The following is a 22,704-nucleotide window of genomic DNA, read 5'->3' as shown; positions in this document are numbered from 1 at the left end:
AGCATAAGCTGCCTAAACGGAAGAAGAAGCAAATGCAAGAGCTGTAGAATAGGGTGAGGTGAGTGCTATGACCTGTGTTAAGGAACATTAGTGAGGATAACAGTAGTGGGGTTACATGGCATGTCTGGTTCAGCTGCTGAGCTACGAGAGTGTTGGGTGGCTAGAGGAGGAAACAGATCGATACCTGCATATTTCTTTTTTTTTTAACAAATGTTTTTATTGTTTGGTTTACTTCTTTTACATCTTAAATATTGCAAGAAGTACAGTAGCAACATTTATAACAGTAATAAGTTTCGCATGAGGTACATTTCAGGGGGGGCGTGGCTTGGCAAGCCACGATGGCGGCTGTGTCCTGCTGAGGCTCCGCGATCGGGCTAGCATCTTGCCCATTTCCCATGATCGCCGGGAGCCTCAGCCTTCCCATACCTACTCCTAAACGACTCACCTGCAGTGAGGCGTCTTTTGCCTTCGTCTGGGGAACTGCAGACGGACGACAACCACCGATCCGTCCCTCTCCGCGCCCGGAGCTGAACGCCGAGCGCACAAGATGGCGGGCGCGACTCCCTTTGCCTAACGGGAGCGCCTCTGAGGATCTGTCCCTGAAGCGGCGACCGTCGCGGGAAAGGACTGTTGCCGGCTCCGGTGCCCGGTGGGAAGCGCGGCAGCTGGACCTCAGACTTTTGGTCCGGTGCTATTGTCTACATCATCTCGACACTCAAGATGGCGGCCGCACTAACGCAGTACCATAGCGCCGGCGCCTCTTCGTGTCCCGGAGCCTGATCTTTCCAGCTCACCGCCGCGGACCGCGGAGCACCAACGGAGATCCCAACTGTGTGGCGCTAGACCCTCCGAACGACCACGATCCCTCCTGAGGGCGGTAGGTGTACGCCCCCCTCCCCCTTCCCTCGCGAGCCGCGGTGCCGGTGATCCGGCGGCCCCCCTGCCCCCTCTGGGGTCCAGTCGCGGTCCATATTGGCCCCTGCTCGGGAGGGGGAGCTGGAACACGCCTAAATCCTCATGTGTCCTGGTGGACCCAGGTGCCTGACTCTATAATGGCGCCCATGGGTGTTGTGGCACCGTGATTGCTGTGAGAACCACACTGGGGGCACAGAGCTCTACTGGCCCTGAGGCGGTGGCACGCCACGCCGTAGACACTCATCAGCCTAAGACCTTCCCTGGGCCCGGGTCGTCTGTTCCTTGGCCCCCGGAGTTACCTGGAGGGCGGAGCTGCACGCCGGAGAGGAGGGAGCATTGGATCCGGCCCTAACGGGGGCGCCTAATCTCCGAGGGGCCTCTGGACTGTGGTGGCAGTGCCCTTCTACTGCCCATCTCCTAGCACCCGAAAAGTCGCCCCCTGCGGCTGCAAGCTACTAAGGGCGTCCTGACCAACAGTGGGGCCCCCCAATGGGAGGACAGTAACCGCCCCCGGGACCGCAAAAGACTGTGTACTCATCCTATGCTGGGCTCCTATCTGTCTGAACATACCAAAGGGAGGCGACCTGCTGAACGCGATATACACAGGAGCCGGGGCCCCCCCCCCCCATTTCTGTCAGCACTCATGGGGAAAACGAATGCCGCAAAATGCACGGCGGTCCCCGAGACGGCCCCCGAGAGGATGCCACAAACGAGGACCTGGACGCAGGCCCATGCGTCGCAAACCGACCCTACACTGTCGGCGAAGTTAGATCAGGTGTTGGCGGCAATTGAGTTGTCCCGCCTATCGATGGAGGAGCGGTTGGGAGCTCTGACGGACATTAGTCTAATCCGCGACGACCACCGCAAGTTGGCAGATAGAGTGAAGGAGGGAGAACGGATCGTGACCGAGCTACAGCCTACCGTGAAATCACAGACAGCGGAACTGAAGGAGGTCCTACACCGTGTGGCGGCCCTCGAGGAACGTACAGTGGACTTAGAAGGACGCTCAAGGAGATGTAACATTCGCGTCCTAGGTCTACCGGAAGGGATTGAGAACTCGGACCCTCTGACGTACATGGAATCCTGGACCAAATCTTTCACGCCGGAGGCAGACAGGACGGCGTACTTCTCCATTGAAAGAGCCCACAGGGTCCCGGCCCGAGCACCTAAACCAGGCCTCCCTCCACGACCCATGCTGGCTAAATTTTTGCACTTCCGAGACCGCGACGCGGTGCTCCGTGCGGCCCGGACAGTGGGTCCCCTACAGGTGGAGGACCAGCATGTTATGGTGTTCCCGGACTACGCCCGAGAAGTACAGCATCAGCGCTCCACCTACCTCGATGTCAAGAGACGCCTTCGCGCCAACGACCTTCAGTACTCCCTGCTGTTCCCGGCCCGCCTGAAAGTGCTGCACAAAGGGAAAGCCCTCTTCTTCAATACGGCGGAGGAAGCGCAGGATTGGACTGAGTTTCACTGCCCAATCATCCCTAATCCTGGACCCCAGAGAGCACGCAATAACGACTTCCGGCGTTCCAGACGGCGAGGTGCGAGCCGTGCTCGATCGGGCCGCCCCAGAGACCGGGAGTCACCCCCCAAGGGCTCACCCGACCTCGCACAAATCACGCAAGAACGACGAGACGCCTTGAAAGCGGTGACCGGCCTACATACGTCGCCCACGACATCAGACCTGGAAGGCCAACCGCACCTGTTCACCCCTGAGAAGGACCGGGACAGTGATGGAACAATGTCGGGGATCGGACCGATCTCCTCCCCCCTTGTAGCGGTACACGCCTTGGAAGCTACCCTGGCCAGCTGATCTGGCACCTCCTCCTGATGAAAGGACTACCTACTGTTATATCCTTCTCATGGTGTTCTGTTGTGTTGCGCGACGTCTAGGAGCCTAGACTGTTTTGTCATTTGCTTGTAAGCGCTAACGTGCGATAGACGCTTCTCCTACAAGAGCCTGACCCGCGCACAAGCCCAGCAGCGACACACGCTGCCACCCCCGCAGTTATTCGTTGTATTTCTCCCCAAGTGGGACACTAGTTTGGATATGCCACCCCCGGTGAGATATCCCCAGTATTGGGACTGTTTCCCACCTACAGTTCTGTTTATCGTTACTCCCCTTAGTCCCTCCCCTATGACTGTGGAAGCTCGGCGCGTAGGAACACGTATGTCACATGCACACCGACGGCCGTCGGGGGCTGCGGGGGGTTCCCTCTCCCACTCACGACACCCTAAGTATGGCAGTCTCATGCACAGACGTTAATGTCCTTACACTGAATGTACGAGGCCTACACACACCCAGCAAACGCTACTCGGTTTATTCATATATTAGGCGCATGTCAGCCAATATTGCGTTTCTACAGGAGACACATATTAATACCACCGAACTCACCCGCTTACAAGTCAAATGGCGAGGTATCCTCTGTGCCACACACTATTCAGCATTTGCGCGCGGCGCTTTAATTTGGGTCAGGCCTGGCACTCCCTTCCGGGAACTTCGACGGGTGGTAGATCGAGAGGGCCGGTATGCACTTTTAGAAGGGGTGCTCGATGGCCAGGGTATACTCCTTGGTAGCATATATGCCCCCAACACAGATCAGGACAAATTCTGGGACCACCTCACGGGCGTTCTAGCCCAATTCACTACAGTTCCATGGGTACTGGGAGGCGACTTTAACTGTACACTAGACCCCGCCCTGGATCGCTCGCATCCTCCCCCCACGCACTCCCCGGCCCCTCGACAGGCAGACCTCTTCAGGGCATGGACCACGCACTGGGCACTCACCGACGCATGGCGACACCTGCACCCACTGGCCCGCGTTTACTCCTTCCACTCGATCCCCCATAACCTCAGGGTCCGCCTGGACCGTTTCCTTTGCTCTACACCGATCCTCCCTAAGATCGCATCTACAGATTACTTGGGTCGGATCCTATCGGATCATGATGCCCACATCATTCGGCTGAACTGGCGCCCCCCGCGCCCGCCAGTCCCCACCTGGCGCCTCCCTAGAGACTGCCTCACGGACCCAGTGTTCAGAGACGCACACAAGTCCAGCATCCAAGACTACTTTACACACAACACAGACACGGCATCGTCAGTACTGGTGGAATGGGATGCTTTTAAAGTGGTGGCAAGGGGCGAATGCATCAAACAGGTAGTCGGGGTTCGCCGCACTCTGGAACGGATGCTCCAGACCTCAGAGCGGTCTCTGGCCGCACTCACTACGCAGCCTGACGACTCAGAGGAGCACGCCATACTCACAGCCAAGGCTAAGACGGAATATCAGACGGCCTGCGCTGACCTCCGAAAGTACAATTTTAGAGCTTATACCTCTAGAGTACATAAGGACAGAGACAAAACTGGCGCGCTCCTGGCTTGGATGGCAAGGCAAGATACCGTAATCAAGCCGATCACGGATATTATCAATCCAGACGGCGTGCTGGTGCGCTCACAAGCCGAGATCCTCCTGGCGTTCCAGCGACACTATACACAAGTGTACGGGACTCCGACCCACTGTTCCCCATTTTCTGTGGATAATTTTTTGAACCCACTGACGCTACCTACAATATCGGATGCAGATAAGCGCACCCTCGACACCAAGATCAAACCCCCTGACATTACCCAGGCGATTCGTGCCATGTCCCGGAATAAAGCGCCAGGACTGGACGGCTTCCCGCTGGAATACTACTCGACATTCTCTCCCCTAGTAGTCCCCCATTTGTCGCGGGTGTTCGGGGCGTCCCTTCATCTGGGGAGATTGCCCCAGTCACTGCGGGAATCCGTGATCGTCACCTTTCCTAAGCCCCACAGAGATCCACTCCACATGGGTTCGTACCGCCCCATCACGCTCCTATCGGCCGACTGTAAAATTCTGGGGAAAATCCTAGCTGATCGTTATGCACAGGTCATACGCCCACTGGTCCACCCCGACCAATGCGGCTTTGTTCCGGGAAGGAACACCTCCCAGAACCTTCGCCGAGTTTTCCATGTACAAGATCAGGTGCGTGGCAGATTTCCTCGCGCCGCCTGTCTCATTATGGACCTGGAGAAGGCATTTGATACCCTCACCTGGCCCTATCTCTTCTCGGTCCTGCAACGCCTTAATGTTGGCCCGACGCTTATAGCATACACGCGCCTCTTGTATACCGATTTGACTACGCGAGTCCGCATCGGGAAACGTATATCACCAGCGTTCGAGGTTCGGCGAGGCACGCGGCAGGGGTGCCCCCTGTCGCCTCTTTTATTTGCACTGGCGGTCGAGCCGCTGGCGGTGAGACTACGCCTAGAGGGCGCGGAATGGGGCATCCCGCTAGCGGACAGCACACACAGTGTCTCCATGTACGCGGATGATCTCCTCATATACGTCCGAGACATTGAAACGGACCTGACCGCTATTGGGGCGACACTGGAGGAATTCGCGAATGCCTCCGGACTACAGGTGAACTGGGACAAATCCACGATCTACCCCTTGCACCCGAGCCTGCCCCCCCGGGAAGTCGAGCTCGGAACACATAAACTCTCGTGGTCCACGGAAGCCCCCCGATACCTTGGTGTCCGCATGTATCATTCCCCAGCGGACCTCTTCGCGGGGAATCACTGCAAAGCACTTGCCAGCCTGCGCCCGGCGGTTGCCTTCTGGAATAAACTCCCACTAGCCCCGATAGGTCGGATTGCACTGGCTAAAATGATAATGCTCCCCCGGCTCCTATACCACTTCACGAATTTGCCAGTGGTGCCGCCCAGATCTTTTTTCCGCGACGTTGACTCCCTCCTAGGGACCCTTATCTGGGGCGAGGGCCGACACCGGGTCGCCCTGCAAACCCTCCAACTTCCCACGACGCTGGGAGGGCTCGGAGCTCCATCCTTCGAGTCATACTTCCTTGCAGCGCAGCTCCAGTGGCTGTCGTACTGGACGGCGGAACGTTACCCTCAGGAAACTGTCACCTCGACCGGTAGAATCGCGACCCCGGAACTCACCCGTCTACTACTCCCGGGCACCAAGCCACGGCGCACGTACCCCCTCCAAGTGGCGATAGCGCGCCGGTGCATGATGCGGATCCACCGAATGTCCCCCACTAGACCTCCGTACTCTCCGCTCTTACCACTGATAGGCAGCCCCAGGCAAGACTCCTACTTCACGGCTCCGTTCTTCGCCGGATGGTCGCTCTGTGGCATCACGGATCTGGAGTCGCTCTTTGAGGAAGGCCAGCTAAAAACACTTGACCGTCTGACCGCTGAATATGGGCTCCCCCCGGGCCAATTCCTCAGATATCGACAGCTGATTGATGGATTCCGACCCCATTTCGACCTTCGTACGGGCGAGCCAGACACGCATCCAGTCATACACACTATCCTACGTATGGGGGTGGGACGTCATTTGGTCACCTGGTTGTACAAATCCATCCGAGAACTCTCACACGCTCCCCTGACGACCTTGCGCACTACATGGGAGGAGGACATAGGCCGCGCGCTGCATGACTCTGAGTGGACTAAGGCGCTGGAGGCCCCCAAACGCGTCTCTAGGAACGCCCGTTTCAAGAATATCCAATACTATATCCTACACAGGGCGTACCTCACCCCAGCGCGCTTACAGAAATTCTATCCCTCCACGTCATTCCTATGCCCCAGATGCTGCGCCCCTGCTGCAGATTTTCGCCATATGTTTTGGAGCTGCCCCGACCTCCATTCCTTTTGGCGGGCGGTACATGACACCTTGTCGGAACTGACAGGCCTCACCACGTTATCCACCTGGGAGTCTAGCGCACTAGGCATCTTTCATGTCCCTAAGCGGGTTCCAGTGCATAGACGCTTTGTGTCCTTAGCGCTCCTGTTAGCGAACAGATGCATCACCATGCGCTGGCGATCCCCGGAGGGTCCCCCTATAGCAGCCTGGACGGGGGCGGTCAGTAAATGGGCGGCGGCGGAAGAGGACGCTCTCAGAGAGGAAGAAGCCAGGGGTGCGCGTAAATTTCCCATATCCATGGAATGGGTCATGCTCCTCCACAGCTTTCGACAGTCCTCGACTGTGAGTGAACCACCTACCCCTTCCCCTCCCCTCCCAGTCTGTGATGACCGATAGCATCTGCCTGATGTCTCCCCCCCCCCAGAACACGCTCCTGACTACCTGCTCGCCCCTCTGGCACGCAGGCTGAATGACCCACTGGGGGTCCCCCCCCCCGACGCCCGTCACTAGTATCCCCCTATTTTGACCTTGCTAGCGCCCACACGCTTCCCTCCCACGGTTTTGTTCCCCCCTGTTCTCTGGTAGCACCGTACACGGACAGTACAGGCCCCGATCCAACGCCTTTGAGACCGGACTTTACATACATGTTATCGTCCACTGTTATCTTGGCTATGCGGGTTCACTGTCTCCCGACCAATAGACATGGCTATACGACCAGCACGGCTTGAACGAGGAATTGTATATTTGCACCAGTTATATAAACCGAAAAAATGTTGCACGCATGGCTGAATGTTGAGGCCAAGTCGGCTGATAATTTTTACTGTATCTGTTTACTTTGATGCAACAATAAAACAAATTAAAAAAAATAAATAAATGAGGTACATTTCAGAAAGACCATACGGTTATTATACCAATTGTAACTATTAAGTGAGAACACTTATCTCGACTTTTTTTATAGCCCTAGTGTATGGTCTTATCCACATATACAGTGGATTTTCACCATGTATTTAGCTTGTCCGTCAAGATATATTTTGTTTCATGGCATCAGTGTAATTGGCTATATGATGTGTATTGTCTGAAAAGTTGTCTAATAAGTCTAGCCTATAGTTGAGTCTCAATAGACCCCATCTTTTGTGGAATTTACTTGTGTCCATAACCTTCCTCCATACTTTCATCGTGGGAATTTCTGCCACCCCCCCACCACTTTGCTATATCTCTCTTGGCAACAATAAGGCCTAGTGTCACCGGTATCAGCTGATCCCAGTTTATATCCACTTTGTTAGGTATACCAAGGAGGATACCTGGATATTTTCAATCGTACAAGTCTGGCCTAGTCATCTTCATTCAACAACCATCTATCACAGCCTGATGATTTCAGTCAAATGACCCACTGAAAAATGTGTTTTATAGCAACTTTCCATAAGGAGATATTTTGGACGACATTCTTTGTAAATTATCTTTCTGCTTTTTTGGAAGCCTGCATACAGCAAGTTGCAGTAGCCCTTTGAGTTCAATAATAGTTATGGATCTGGTTAATTCTACCGGTGGATTTGACTCCAGAATTGTTTGCAGAATGGGCAGCTAGAAATCAGTCCTTTGACCACTGAGGAGCATTTAATGATCCGAGGCCACATTTTCTACACTGGGCCCGGGATGTTCCCAGGAGTCCTGCCACATCAATGAGGCTATTTGTTAACTTCAGGGCCATGTCGTATTAAGATCTCTATTTTTGCCCCACTGAGTGCAGTTAGTTCTGAAAGATCTAAATGTGGCGGGCAATCCTCTACCAAGGGAGTAAATGAAGGGTCTATTGCTATCCTGGTGGGCCATGGGCCACCTATTAATGAGGCCCAAAGAGGTGCAAAATAACTCCAGAAGCCAAACAAATTGTATGAAAATGATAATTAAACAATTGTCCTACACATACTTTGGTTTCATACCTGTCGGAAAATCCCCTTTCTTTTGCAAACCTCTGGAATGCACCCATTGGATCAGAACCAGTACTTAAGACAAAGACGAGAGGAGTGGAAGGTGACATGTCATGGTATAGAGTAGCCAGATCAACTGGTGGGTTCTCGATAAACTGCTTCCCAAGGTTCTCAATAACGAAGTCAGTAAGAGCAAAAACAACCTGAAATATAAATGAAAATAGTCATCATTAATTGATTTACCCATGCTATATATAGAGTAATCAGTTAACACACTACTGGATTCCGAACTATACTTGTTTTCACCTGAAGAAGGGTTCATATGTTAGAACCCCAAATGCATTGGGATTTTCCTTTATTCTCGTTTGTTTCTATTTTTTTTCCAGACATTAATTGAATTGTTTTTCTAACAAGTATCGCAGATAGAATCTAGTTGATATGTCACTGCATTGTTATGATTACAGCATATAGATCACATGAACTGAATTTTTTCATTTAAAATGTACATATAAAAGAATCAGTTTACATATGGTAAATATCGTGTGAATTTTGTTAACAGCTAACATGTTTAACTAATCTTTATAAGTATTGAAACGACTTGATGGTTGTCTGTCTTGCGCTGCACCGTTTTCAGGCTGTGGTGTTCCAGAGCCTTCTTTATGTTTCATACACTCGAGTGACAGGGGTCCAATCACCCATTACAGCGGTAGCACGCACATACATTCAAATTTAAGTTTATTGGAATACAATAGGGTTTACATTGAAAAATATAGGTGTGCAGTTTTACTTACTCTTTATGCATATATAGAAAACTGGCAACCTAACATGGTTATGGTAAGCCCCTCAATGTATCTCAAACGTCTTGTTTCCCTTTGTCTTTCATTCTACCTCCATCATTTCAGTCATATTCCCCTGTATCATATTTTCCTTTGTCTTTCACAGTCATAATTCTTCACAATCTACCATTTGTGACACTCACACTCTTATTGATTAATTTAACATATTTTCTCCCACTCTCTATCAGACCCTATTTACATTGCACAGTCTGTTAACTTCACATTCTTCAGTCTAACTTACCATGGCAAATAAAATATTCTTACATTAAATTAAGGTGTATACCTTTTGTTCGATTTAGGGGTCTCTAGTTGGTAGAGGTAGGTACCTTTGACCAAATAGGGACCCTTGCGCCTTGAATGATGCGATGTCCCAGGACCCGCGTGTGATGTAACTAAGACCCTATATATCGGCTGTGCCCAGGCCACCCGAATTTGGCTACTGCCTGGCTGGACGAGGATAATGTACCCTAATGTGTGCCTTGCCATGTTGATATGGATGGATATTTATTGTGCATTGTGTATTCATGCTTGGTTTGAAGTTTTGGTTTTGTATCAAAAGCAAAATAAAAATATTTTAAAAAAAATTGGGACCCTTGCGTCTAGTCAGGGTAAAGGGTACACTCCTAAATAACTTCTGCTCACCCCCTTGGTAGATTAGCACGAGCCGACAGGCTTATCTCAGAGGCAGTTTGAAAAGCATTTGTGAACACATACAGTAACCCAGTTAAAACACTACAGATGGACACCACACAAGTTGTAGTATAAAAATAAGTATTTTTATATAGACTTAACACAAGACCACAAACGACACAAATCTACAAGACTGTACTTTAAAAATGGTAGCAATAGCTTAGTTCTCTTTAGATGTAAAATGCGACACCTTGAGTTAAATGTACCTTTGGAACAAAATTGCAAAACCTCTGTTCTGACCTATTTAATTTCCATATGACCTATTCAGGTTCTAACATGCCAAAAAAAACGAAAAACCTAAGTTCAGCAAGCTAAACAAACGTTAGAACATTATATTATATTAATCACAGATATTCTTTAGATATTAAAAACGTTTTATTATACATGTGATTGTTTTTATATACTTTTTTAAACATACATTTCAATAAGAAATGTTGCAAAAATACATATATTTGTGCAAAACTACTGTGTTTTATCAAGAACTGGATTTGCTAAGTTTTTCAGAAATCATTTCTTTAAATATCAAACAATATATGTATAACAGACACCCCACAGAAACCTATACCTATTCATTCATTCCCAAAATTCACACTCATTCAAACCACATTCTTACAAATGCACACTGTGCAAAACAAACAGAGGGAAAGAGAGATTCGACCCTATGGAGGGTCCCAAATTATATACTAGAGGGCAGAGTGAATTGTTGCCAATAAACGCAGCTCGATGGAATAAACTCCCGGGGACCACTTCTCAGTGACAGTTATGGTCTACGTGCGTTTCAGTCTTGAAACCACCTTCCTCAGGACCAAGGTGTATTGAATCTCAATGGGAAACGAGGGATGTCTGAAAGTAAGAAACAATATTATATATAACTTGAGGGGTAATGGCAAAAAAGATGATTTCATTACGATTACTTTAACTCTATACTCATGATTGTGCACTGCTTAGAGTGGAGTATCTGAAGATCCCAAGTATTGAGAAATGTGCCATAGATTGAAGAAAGGGACCACATGTGCAGTTAAAAGAAGGGAAGAAAAAGAGTTTTTACGCACTGCGAAACAACGACCCCGTGATGTAAAGTCTGAAAAAAGGGTGGCAATAGGTTCCACAACCAGATTTTATTTAAAAACAGAAGGAAGGGTGTTCCTTATGCATGATGATCAGTCCATTAAGACGTAGATATACTTGTTGTTTTACGTTAAGGCATACTAATCCAAATTTATGTGGGTATTTTTGTAATTATGCCTGCAGGCAGCCAGTATATTCCAGAAGTTCTACAGATAGACATATTATTTCAGTCAGTAAGAAACCAGACTAACATCAAGAAAACCATCTTTCAAACGTCTATTTTAATTAGTCAGTTTTACCCTGTGTGGAGCATGTAGCCCCTCTCTTGTGAGGTCCAGGTAATTTTTTGGCTTAACGTAAAACAACAAGTATTTCTAAGTCTTAATGGACTGATCATCATGCATGAGGAACACCCTTCCTTCTGTTTTTAAATAAAATTTGGTCGTGGAACCTATTGCCACCCTTTTTTCAGACTTTACATCAAGGGTCGTCGCTTCGCAGCACGTAAAAACTCTTTTTCTTCCCTTCTTTTAACTGCACATGTGGTCACTTTTTTCAATCTATGGCACCATACTCAATATTTGGGATCTTAAGTTACACCACTCTAAGCAGTGCACGATCAGGAGTATAGTTAAAGTAATCGTAATGAAATATTCTTTTTTACCATTACCCCTCAAGTTATATATAATATTGTTTCTTATTTTCAGACATCCCTAGTTTCCCATTGAGATTCAATACACCTTGGTCCTGAGGTAGATAGTTTCACCACTGAAACACTCGTAGACCATAACTGTCACTGAGAAGTGGTCCCTGAGAGTTTATTCCATTGAGCTGTGCTTATTGGCAACAATTCACTCTGCCCTCTCGTATATAGTTTGGGACCCTCGTTAGGGTCGAATTTCTCTTTCCCTCTGTTTGTTTTGCATAGTGTGCATTTGTAAGAATGTGGTTTGAATGAGTGTGAATTTTGGGAATGAATGAATAGGTATAGGTTTCTGTGGGGTGTCTGTAATACATATATTGTTTGATATTTAAAGAAACGATTTCTGGAAAACTTAGCAAATCCAGTTTTTGATAAAACACAGTAGCTTTGCACAAATATATGTATTTTTGCAACATTTTTTATTGAAATGTATGTTTAAAAAATATATAAAAACAATCACATGTATAATAAAAATATTTAATATCTAAAGAATTTCTGTGATTAATATAATAAAATGTTCTAAAGTTTGTTTAGTTTGCTGAACTTAGTTGGGGTTTTTTGGCATGTTAGAACCTGAATAGGTCATATGGAAATTAAATAGGTCAGAACAGAGGTTTCTCAATTTTATTGGTTTTGTTCTACCCCCCTCCTCTTGGACCTTAAAAGTACCCAGGGCGGGGCTTTTCTTTCTTTTAGTCGCAATGTATCTTTGGATGCGTAACGCTATACAACAAAAGTGTTGCAGGGGAGGTGATTCGTCGGTTCCTTACACGCAAGAACTGTGATGCGTCGGTTCCCTACTGCTGCGTGGGGATGATGATGAGTCGGTTCTTCTTCGTGTGGGGAGGTGATGCGTCGGTTTCGTACTGCGCTTCCGTGGCGATGCGACCAGCAGCGCCGTGATGCGAAGCAGATCCGGTGCAATGAAAAAAAATAGCGTCTTCTTCTTGATGTGACAAAGATGCGTGCACGCCCCATGGGCGTGCGGCAACTCAACGAATCTTCTGAGCCGTGACAGGCCCTGCAATACGCTTCTCCGATGATGCAACAGCGTCTGCTGCAACGGCGACACTCTTCTCCGGTGATGCGAGGCACTTCGGGTGATGCAATGGCAACAGCGGCAGCCGCGGCACGCTTCTCCGGTGATGCAACGGCGTCTGTTGCGACCGCGACACTCTTATCCGGTGATGCGACGACCACGGCTGTGGCGGCGACATGCTTCTTCGTCTTGAGTCACGTTTACGGCTCCCAGCGACACACAGTCGCTTAGAAGGCCCAGCTCAACAGCAGGCACTTCAATTCCCAGCAAGGGAAGGCAGGAGAGCTGGTTGGTGAAGTCTGTTGTCCCTGAGCAGGCAAGCTCTATCTCAAGCCCTTGGAGATCCTTTACAAGTTAATTTTAAAGTAGCACAAAGTCCTTTCTCCTTTATTTGGCAGTCAGGCAACTACTGCAAGCTAATCCCCCAAACAGCGCACAGCTTAGGGATAGTCTCCTCCTCAGTTTCTCTGGTTCCTCTCCTCAGCAAAGGTTCTTCTTGTTTCCCAAAAGTGATCTAAAGTTCTGGGGTCTGGGTCCCCATATTTATAGTAGCAAATCCTTTGTCTCTGGAGGCAGAGAGTGTCTGTGCCAAGTCCAAACCAGTTCTGTGTAATCCTGGAGTACTTTGTTGACAAGACTCCTTTCCTTTAACAGTGTGGGCCAGGGACATCAGACACACCACAGGAGGTGGAACGAGCATTGTGGAAGGCAGGCACAGCCCTATTCAGGTCCCAGGTGCAACTCCTCCCACCCATCTACATGCACGTAGCTCTATTCAGTCCCGTGCTGACACACCCTGCCTCCTGGAATCTCCCAGCCCCTGTCACTCAAACTCCAGACAAGGAATACACAACCTAGCAGAGGCAGGCTTGGACAGTTAAGCAAGAAAATACCTACATTCTAAAAGTGGTATTTTTAAACACAGAATGTTAAAACCACCTTTGCTAGAAGATGTATTTTATCATTCTGAGTGCAGGCATACTAAACTCGAATTTCCACCTTGTTCCCCAAGTCAGTTAGGATTATAAGGTGTTATAATCAAACTGCCCATTCTGGCCTATTGGAAACAGGTAGCCTTGCAATAGTGAACAACGAAAATGACTGTATTTCACCCTTAGGACATGCCACACACACCAGGGCATGTCCTACCTTTTACCTACAATGCACCCTTCCCTTGGAACTACCATAGGGGTGACTAATATGCAGAAAACTGAAGGTTTAGGGACTGGCAAGTGGGTGTACTTGCTCAGTTAACATGGCAGTACCAGACTGCACACAGGGTCTGCGGTGACAGACCTGATACACACTTTTACAGGCTGCTTCTGTGGGTGGCACAACCAGTGCTGCAAGCCCACCAGCAGCAGTTGATTTAAAATCCCTGAGCACACTCAGTGCACTGTACTAGGGTCTTACAAGTAAACCAAACCAGTCAATCATGGAGTCACTAATCCATACGTCAATTTACAATAGGGAGAGCATATGCACTTTAGCACTGATCAGCAGTGGTAAAGTGCCCAGCATCATAAAACAGCCAACAACAGGTCAGAAAAAATACAGGACGAAGGCAAAACGTTCAGGGATGACCCTGCAAAAAGGGACAAGTCCAAAACCTTTTGTAACATTGCTTCTAAATGAAACTATGCTCACTCTCCAAATAATGCATATTTGAAATAGTCTGCCAATATACTGAAAACCTACGGTCTTTTTTCATGCTATCAAAGTGCAGTGAAGTTCCACATATTTCCCAGGATGTCACATTGATAACACACTAGCGTATAAATTATGCCATCACATCCAACTCCTACATTTCCCAGATTGTTCCAGCAACAAGCAGCCTAAGAAGCTCTCAGAACCTTGAGACGAAATAAGCGAGGAATAACAAATCTCTGGAGGGAACCCAGTATCCATCAGAAGGAATTGTTTCTTACCTGTAATCCTAGCTCTCTCTTAGGAAAATATCCATTGAAATCATAAGCTTCTTTGCAATATATATTCTTAAGTGTAAATGTTCGCCTTTCTTCAGTATAGCTAGGATAAGGACTTTATTAAAATGTTGTGCAGCCTATATATCAGGATATATTGGCCAATTTCTTTAATTTGCATTTAAAAAAGGATAATATATAATTAAAAAACAAGAAAATTAGCAGGAGCTGTTTAATTTGTCCTTACAAATCTCATTAACAAACCTTTATTTGAATGAAAATAAAGAAGAAGGAAGAGGACCATGTAGACCCATAGGCTACAGCTCTGCAGATATGATAACTGACTGTGTCTTTAAGGGTTCACAGTTTGCCAATATCCCATCATGCCCAGTAGGTAGCATTACCTCAGTTCTTTTTTAATGAGCAAACAAAGTTACTTAAATTTGGTAATGTATTATCTGGTCTAGCCGCAGATTCCTTCATTTTTTTTTTAATTCTCCCCATGTGTCAGACTAGATCCAGAAGTTTTTCAGCAGTAACTCTGCATGCCAGGGAACGACATCATGCTGCTTCGTGATGAAGCCGACTCCGGTTGAACATCAGTGGAGCCATATAAGACCCCTCTGGAGCACGGACGTCGGTTTCTTCTGTGAATACTTCCCAGCCAGAACACGGAGCCACTATAGAAACTGGCTGTGGAAACAGGGTGCCAGAAAAGATCAAAATATCTTTAAAGACATTAAAAAAAATAGAAATAAATGGTATGACAATAACCAGGCATGGTCCATAAGGAAATAACCAATACTGTGATGAAACAATTGGAAATGAACGGCACTGCAATACCAAGTCAAAACTTAAGAAGTAAGACCAAATGGTCAGTTGAATCAGACAATTACATGAAACAGTGATCACTGGTATATAAAACAAGTACTGAAAAGGGTATAGCCCTTACACTATTGGTTGTTCACAGAGCGGGGAGGATGGGCAGGGTGTTAAAGAATCTTTGGCTAGACTGTGCCTCTCCCAGATGAAAAAGAGCATGGCTCCTTATAAAAACCTTGTCAATGAGGACAGACAATGTAAATTGAAAACAATCTAGCAGGCACGGAAAAACCAAAGCCTTAGTTAAAACAGGACAATACCCTGTCAGAAGACATCTGACATCAGTCAAACAATAGTATTTAATCCCTAAAGAGTAAAAGCCCTAGGACTCAACAGTAAAGAAATCCCTGAAGGAAATCTAGCCTAATAACTCCAGAATAGAAGGTCTTACAGGACCCAGTTCCATTAAAACCAAGAGGAATAACCAATTCATTGCAAAGTCTGGAATACCAAATCAAATATCAAGGTAGATGAACATCACAGTCCATACTTGAAACATATTTTAGCCAAATTGACCACTTGAAGGTTCACATAATGTATAGTGCCAGTTGAAACGGAAGGATAACAGTTAGCATTTATGAATCGACATAAAAAACGGAACACCTATTTCTAGATCTATGTCACCGCGTCCCACACATACATATAGATCTGAATCCAAATTTACAAAAAAGAGAGATGCACGTCATATCTCACAAGAAAGAGTTCTTTTTTTTGTAGAATCATGACTCAGCATGTGTAAACACATATGCAATACACTTATGTATCCTTTGCATACACACATGGATAACAGAACTGAAAAACCAGTCCCAAAGTACCATACAGCTTGGTTGACTCAGCATCAAATAATGCTGTCTCCCAAAAGTATCGCAAAAAGGCTAGCAATACTTACGGAAAAACTAAATGAGAAGAAACCTTGCTATAAACAAATGCCTACACCATCACTTGGCCTAGAAGGTCAAGATGGATAAAGACGCCAAATATCTGGAAACTACCCAAAAAGGGAAGCCAGTTGGAGTAATTGCCCACAAGGCACGTGAGCCAAAACCTAATTTTACCTTAACGCAGACAAAGACCCCAATAGGCATATTTCAGTTATCCAAGAACAATGAAACACCAGATCATATCGTCACACTATGATCCCTTAAAAAGGCTAAAAGGTACAGAAAATAACACTTCTAAGAGAAATGGGACTGTCCTCAGGGAGACAGCACACATTCAACCTCCAGACAGGAAACTTATGACTATCAATGGCACCAACGCCAAAAAATATGGAAAAATCCAGGATGTTCCTAATATGAAGAAGAATCAGAAAGCAAACCTCTGCTGATAAAATCTTCCCAACCATGTAAATCAACCTTAAGGTAACTATTCAAACATTGCATCTCAGGTAATCTCAAAAGCAGAGCTCACGTTTCAACTATGTTCCAAACTTGAACACAATAATAAACACCACCTTCAGAAATGAAGGAAATAAAGATTGTAAGTATTCTGAAGAATAAATATCAGACACTCTGAGCTTGCCAGATGTAATGCCTCCAGCAAAGAGGAACATACTTCCAAGAAACAAATTCCTATGTGCAGGTAAGTGAACTCAACATATATCAAAGCTGGCATGACCTCCCCACAGGGAATCATAACCTAAATCTCATCCAATGCAAAAAACTATCCATGGACCACCTAATTTCAATGAAAAGTGCACTCCGCTAATGTAGCAAACAAGACTGCGTCAGACAATCCAGAGACCAAAATACCCTGAATTAGAAAATCAGAGCATTCAGAAAGAACAAGTATACGCTCTGTATACAAGCTCTCAAAATTGATGCAAGTAATATTTATCGATAAGAAATACTACCAGTAACAGTAATGCATAACAGCATCACCAAACTGCTTAAAAAGAAGCATGTGAAAAGGTAAACGTCCTAACCGGAAAACACGTCACATATAAATGATCTCTTAAGCACGCAGCTCATTATGATAGGAATAAAGAGAAAAGTAAAATTATATCTCAGGTATTCTTATACCACTTAAACTGTTAAAGACAGTATTAAAACAAGGACATCTGCACCCCACAGAAGCACAAACCAGACATAATTAGAAAAGGGACATGTGAATGCCCAAACCACGTCATTTGAGAAAGAAAGAATCCAGTATCATCTATACAACTCAAGTATATAGTCAAAATCAATGTACATAAAACAGCGAAAGAGTAAATAAGACTCTGTATCACTTCTCCTATCTCAGAAGCATCTCAAAGCTGAATCTGCTTGAGCCCCAAAAAAGATGGGCGTCATCAAAGGGCATATCGACTTAAGTCGCCTATACAGCCTCTGAAAAAACGGAATCTCTTAACAATGCTCGACGCCAGAGCGCCACTGAGGATGCCATTACCTTGCCTACTGAATCAGTAGTATCCATGCCACATCTGATTATCAGCTTAGCTGCCTGTTGTCCATCTCCAATAAGGATTCCACCAGCAAAACGAAGGTTATGAGGAAGCAATGGCAACATGGCCTGCAAGGTATCCCACGTAGCGCGGGAAAACCATGCAAGAACACAAGACGTGTTGGTGGCTCTTAATGGGGAACTAAAAGAAGCGAAGAGGTGTCTACCACATGCATCTTGACTCTTAGATTCCTCATTTAATGGAGTTTTGGGTGCAGAATCCACATCCTGTGAGGCTGCAGCAGCCTGAACCACCTGGCTACAAGTGGTAGGATGCCTGAGGAGACAAACTGGGTCTCCTGGAGCAGGTAGGTGCCTTCAAAATATAGCATGGTCCACTGAGAGCCCTGAATGGGGCTTGGCTCATGTTCCCAATAATATGTCAAACAGGGCCTCACTGTATGAAAAAAGAGGCTCTTCTCAGGACCGTCCTTGGTAAAGGACATCAATCAGCAGGCGATTTACTTCTCCACTGTAGGCAGAGACAAGTCTAAAACTGCTGCCACTCTCCTCAACACATCTGTGAAGGAGCGAGACTTGGAGGAATAAGTAGCCCCAAGGGTGGAAACGACTCCAGCCCACTAGCCTTATGAAGAGCAGATATCCAACTCTCTTTTATTTGCAATGGAATAACTTCAGAAATCATCAGTAAGAGCCCAGAACTCCCTACATAATTTGTTAAAATGTGACTCTGAAGTCTCAACCTGAAAAGGAAGTGGAAATGCCACATTCTCCTCAGTTTTCTCTACAGACTCCACATCAGATGCCGGTCGACATCGAAAAGGCGATGATTCAACTTCGATAGTAGGAGGAGGGGTGACTTCGATCGGTCCCGCCGATGTCAATGTCAAAGTAGGCTGATCAACAACAACGCCAAAGGTGGAGCCCCCGAAGGGCTGTGCACCAGTGTCGTAGTGAAGTTGGCCGACCGGTGCCGACCTAAAGACTCCAATTGCCTAATCGACACAGAGAACTGGTGTGGTTCCACTCACCACAATGGGGCATGTGGGCGCTTCAGTAGAAGGTGAAGGGCCAAAGATAAGGTGTAGAGAGTTATAATACTCCCTCATCTGGGGCATCAATGCCCCGGATACCGGAAAGATGGGGAGATGCGTGGGAGTCGTGAACGGCCTTCTCAACCGGAAAGTGGGAGGAGCCGTGGGAGACAGTCTCAACACGTCAAACACCTACACTTACCCTTGGACGTTTCTGATGTACGACGAACTGGAGAACGGCTCCAGCTCCTAGAAAGACCTCACAAACTGACCTCTGCAGGAGAAGTAGAAGAACGAAGCCGCAAAGTCTCAGAGGACAGCGACAGACGTGCCGCCAGCAACTTCATATGATCTTCCTTGAGCGCCTTTGGATTTAGTCTCTGGCAGGAGCCACAATCCTTGGAGCTGTGGTGTTCCCCCAAACACCACATACAAACAGTATGTGGGTGTGTAACTGACATCTGTCGAGTACAGGTTCCTCAAGGCTTAAAGCCAAACAACACTGAAAGCATACTCCTTTCCACTGACAAAAGCTGTTGAAAATGACGTCCGCGCACTGGAGGGGACTTATATGGCTCCACTCGCAGAGGTACTGCTGAATTCAAAAGTTAGGGAATCTGCGGCTAGATTTCTTTATCAGATAGTAATGTTACTTAAGGAAACAGACTGTCTATCAATTGTTTCTGTCTTTTTGACAGGGGAGGATTGTGGGTTGCTTAGGATTTCAAGATAGATTCCCTTGAGAGAGAACTAGGATTACAGGTAAGAAATCATTCCTTCTCTCTCAGGGGATCTCCATTGATAATCATAAGCACTGAAATAAAAATTAAGCCCATCCCTACAAACTGCGTTGGAAGAGACAAAAGATGATCTATAGAGAAAGCTAAGCAAAGGGGTTCCTCAGGGAAGCCTGTTCTACTTGAGCATCTCTTCTAGCATCTGAGTCCAAACAATAGTGTCTGGTAAAAGTGTGAATCAATGTCCATGAAGCTGCTTTGCAGAATTCAACAATAGGAATATTCTTCATCATAGCAGCTGTAGCTGCGTTCCCTCTAATGGAATGAGCTTTTGACCTACCAGACAAAACTTTATTTGATTTCTGGTAGCATACCAGGATATAAGCACCCAGATATAAATTGTTTAGGACATGGCTAAACCTGTACCTATAGGGCCATAGTTAAAAACTAATTGATTAGACTTGCATATGTCTTTTGTTTTATCTAGATACAATTTAAGGACCTATCTAACATCTAAAGTGTGGATAATGCTTTCTGCTGGAGTGGAAGGGTGCTGAAAGAAAGTAGGCAAAGTAATGGACTGATTAATGTGAAAATACAAAACAACTTTGGGTAAGAATTTGTCCTCATAACCACCTAACTGCTATGCAATATTGTTTACAGTGCATGAGAACATAACGCTTGAATCTCACTAACCCTTCATGCTGATGTGATAGTAACTAGGAAAGCAGCCTTCCAAGAAAGGTATTATAATGAGGCTTTATGAATGTGTTTAAAACGAGATGCCATGAGACGTGAGAGTACTATGTTCCATTCCCAAAGAGGTGAAGGATGAAGCATTGGAGGAAAAACTGTTTTTATACCCTCTAGGAAGTCTTTAATAACTGGGGCTTTGAAAAAAGAGGTTTGTGAAGGTCTTTTTCTATAGGCAAATGGACTTTAGTAGAAACAAATTGCAAGCTGGATTTGGCCAAATAAAGCAAGAATTGAAGTATAGCTTCTTCTTGCCACATAGTTGGATCAAAGTTCTTGCCAGAACACTAGAATCTCTTCCATTTAAAAGAGTAAGCTGAATGCTTTGATGGTTGCCGCTTTAAGAATGTCCATGTATTCTTGTAGCAAATTTAAATTTCCATATTGCACGAGCTCAGGAGCCATACTGCTAAACTCAAAGAGGAGAGATTGGGATGAACCATCTGGCCTCCAAATTTCATTAAAAGCTCCGGTCTATATGGCAGCTTCATGTGTGGATGTTCCAACATGTGGAGAAGGTCTCTGCAATACAACAAATCACGTATCCATTTTTTTACAGTGGGAGTAGTTTTTGCCCCCCAATTCTGCGCTACAGCTTTTTTAGCAGCAAGGCCGAGACCGCAACAATGCACCGGTTGCAGGGCTTTAGACTACACGCTACCTAGGAGGCAAACTTCCAGATCACAGTGCACAGGTTCCGGCACAATATTAAGAGGCATGCTCACCACTCTGGACCGAAATCCAAATATACCGGCACACATCCATGCCAGATGCAGAAAATCAGCATCTGCCTGCCCACACCTCATGCAATGAGTGGTTTCCCACAGCCCAAACCTACAAAGTTGCAGTGGAGTTTAGTATAGTTGGAGCAAAAACTTAAAGTGAATCATGTGAAGGCTACAGTTTGATGTGAGGTGCCCCGTTAGCGCTCAGCAGAACTGCCGATGTTCAAGCATTAGTGTGGACCCCAGTACTGCACTCCATCTAAGATAAGAGGAGTGTTTCCCTGGCTCCCTCTCCCCCAGCGAGGCATCATAAAGCCTGGTGATTAGGCTCTTTCTCTCTGCTCCAGCCAGCACCGCCTGCAGAGCAAGCAAAGTTTTAGGTTTCGCTGGATAATTTGGGTGGATCACCCTAACTGCTTACCGTACTCTAACATATAAAAAACCCTAACATAAAGCCACAACTCTGACCGCCCTTCACGTCCTGCAGCAACCGAAACTGGCCCTGTTTATACAGGTCCCCCATCTGAGTGATTCCGACAGCCACCAGCTCAGGTAGTGCAGGTCTCTCCCGCGCCTCCAACACATCGGGGTGTGCAGCCAGTGGCAGCGACGGGGCATATAGAAAGGCTAGAACCCTTCAGGCCCATGAAATGCACTGGACATGGTTGATTTAGGTTCTGGGGCCACCCGTCCCCCCCAAAAGGGTTGCTGCCTGCAGCAGTAATGGGAGAACAGCATCAGACTCTATCGCAGTATGAGGCTGAAACCGCTGTGGAAAGTGCCAATAGTGCGCACACTGCATCTGCGCACAAAGATAGTACAACTGCAAGTCAGGAGCCTCAAAACTGCCACCGTCGAATGGATGCACCAAGATATCCCACCTGAATCTGTGCTTCTTACCACCGCATACTAATGTGAGCAATGCAGAATGAAGTGTCTTTAACAGTACAATGTTCAGCTTAATCGGGATGTTTACAAAGAGATAAAGCAGTTTGGGCAGGATAGCCATTTTAATAACAGCAATTTGATCGGCAAGCAAAGAGGCAAGAGGGCCCACCGCACCGTGGGCTCAGTGATCCACGTGATAACTCGACCATAGGTCTCAGAGATTACCCAATCCGGATCCCTGTGTAACCATATCCCCAAGTACTTCACCGGATTCTGAGTCCACCTCAGTGGGAAGTCCATCCCTACCTCCAGCGTACCAGCCGTTAGTGGGAACACCGTTGACTTCGCCCAGTTAATTCCCAGGCCAGAATATCTCTCAAACTTGACATACTCCCGGAGCAGTGCCGGTAGGAAAGTGGCAGGCTCCCGCACATACGAACAAGTTACTTAGCTTCGGTAATGCTTTTTCTGGTGGATACAGTATCTGCCTG

At 46.8% G+C, this 22,704-nt stretch overlaps 1 protein-coding gene across 1 annotated transcript in view; it reads right to left on the bottom strand.

The window, feature by feature from the left end:
• LOC144818685 (dynein axonemal heavy chain 6-like) overlaps positions 1-22,704 on the bottom strand; it is a 1,395,111-nt gene that overhangs the window by 366,776 nt on the left and 1,005,631 nt on the right. Inside the window, exon 25 of the mRNA XM_078676337.1 lies at positions 8,546-8,736. Coding sequence (XP_078532463.1) covers positions 8,546-8,736 — 191 coding nt within the window. The remainder of the gene's footprint in view (positions 1-8,545; positions 8,737-22,704) is intronic.

This window comes from Lissotriton helveticus, chromosome 2_1, assembly GCF_964261635.1.
Source record: "Lissotriton helveticus chromosome 2_1, aLisHel1.1, whole genome shotgun sequence".
In the NCBI taxonomy this organism is placed as follows: domain Eukaryota; kingdom Metazoa; phylum Chordata; class Amphibia; order Caudata; family Salamandridae; genus Lissotriton; species Lissotriton helveticus.
The sequence above is the reverse complement of the archived record's forward strand: the minus strand, read 5'-3'. Positions and strand labels throughout refer to the sequence as shown.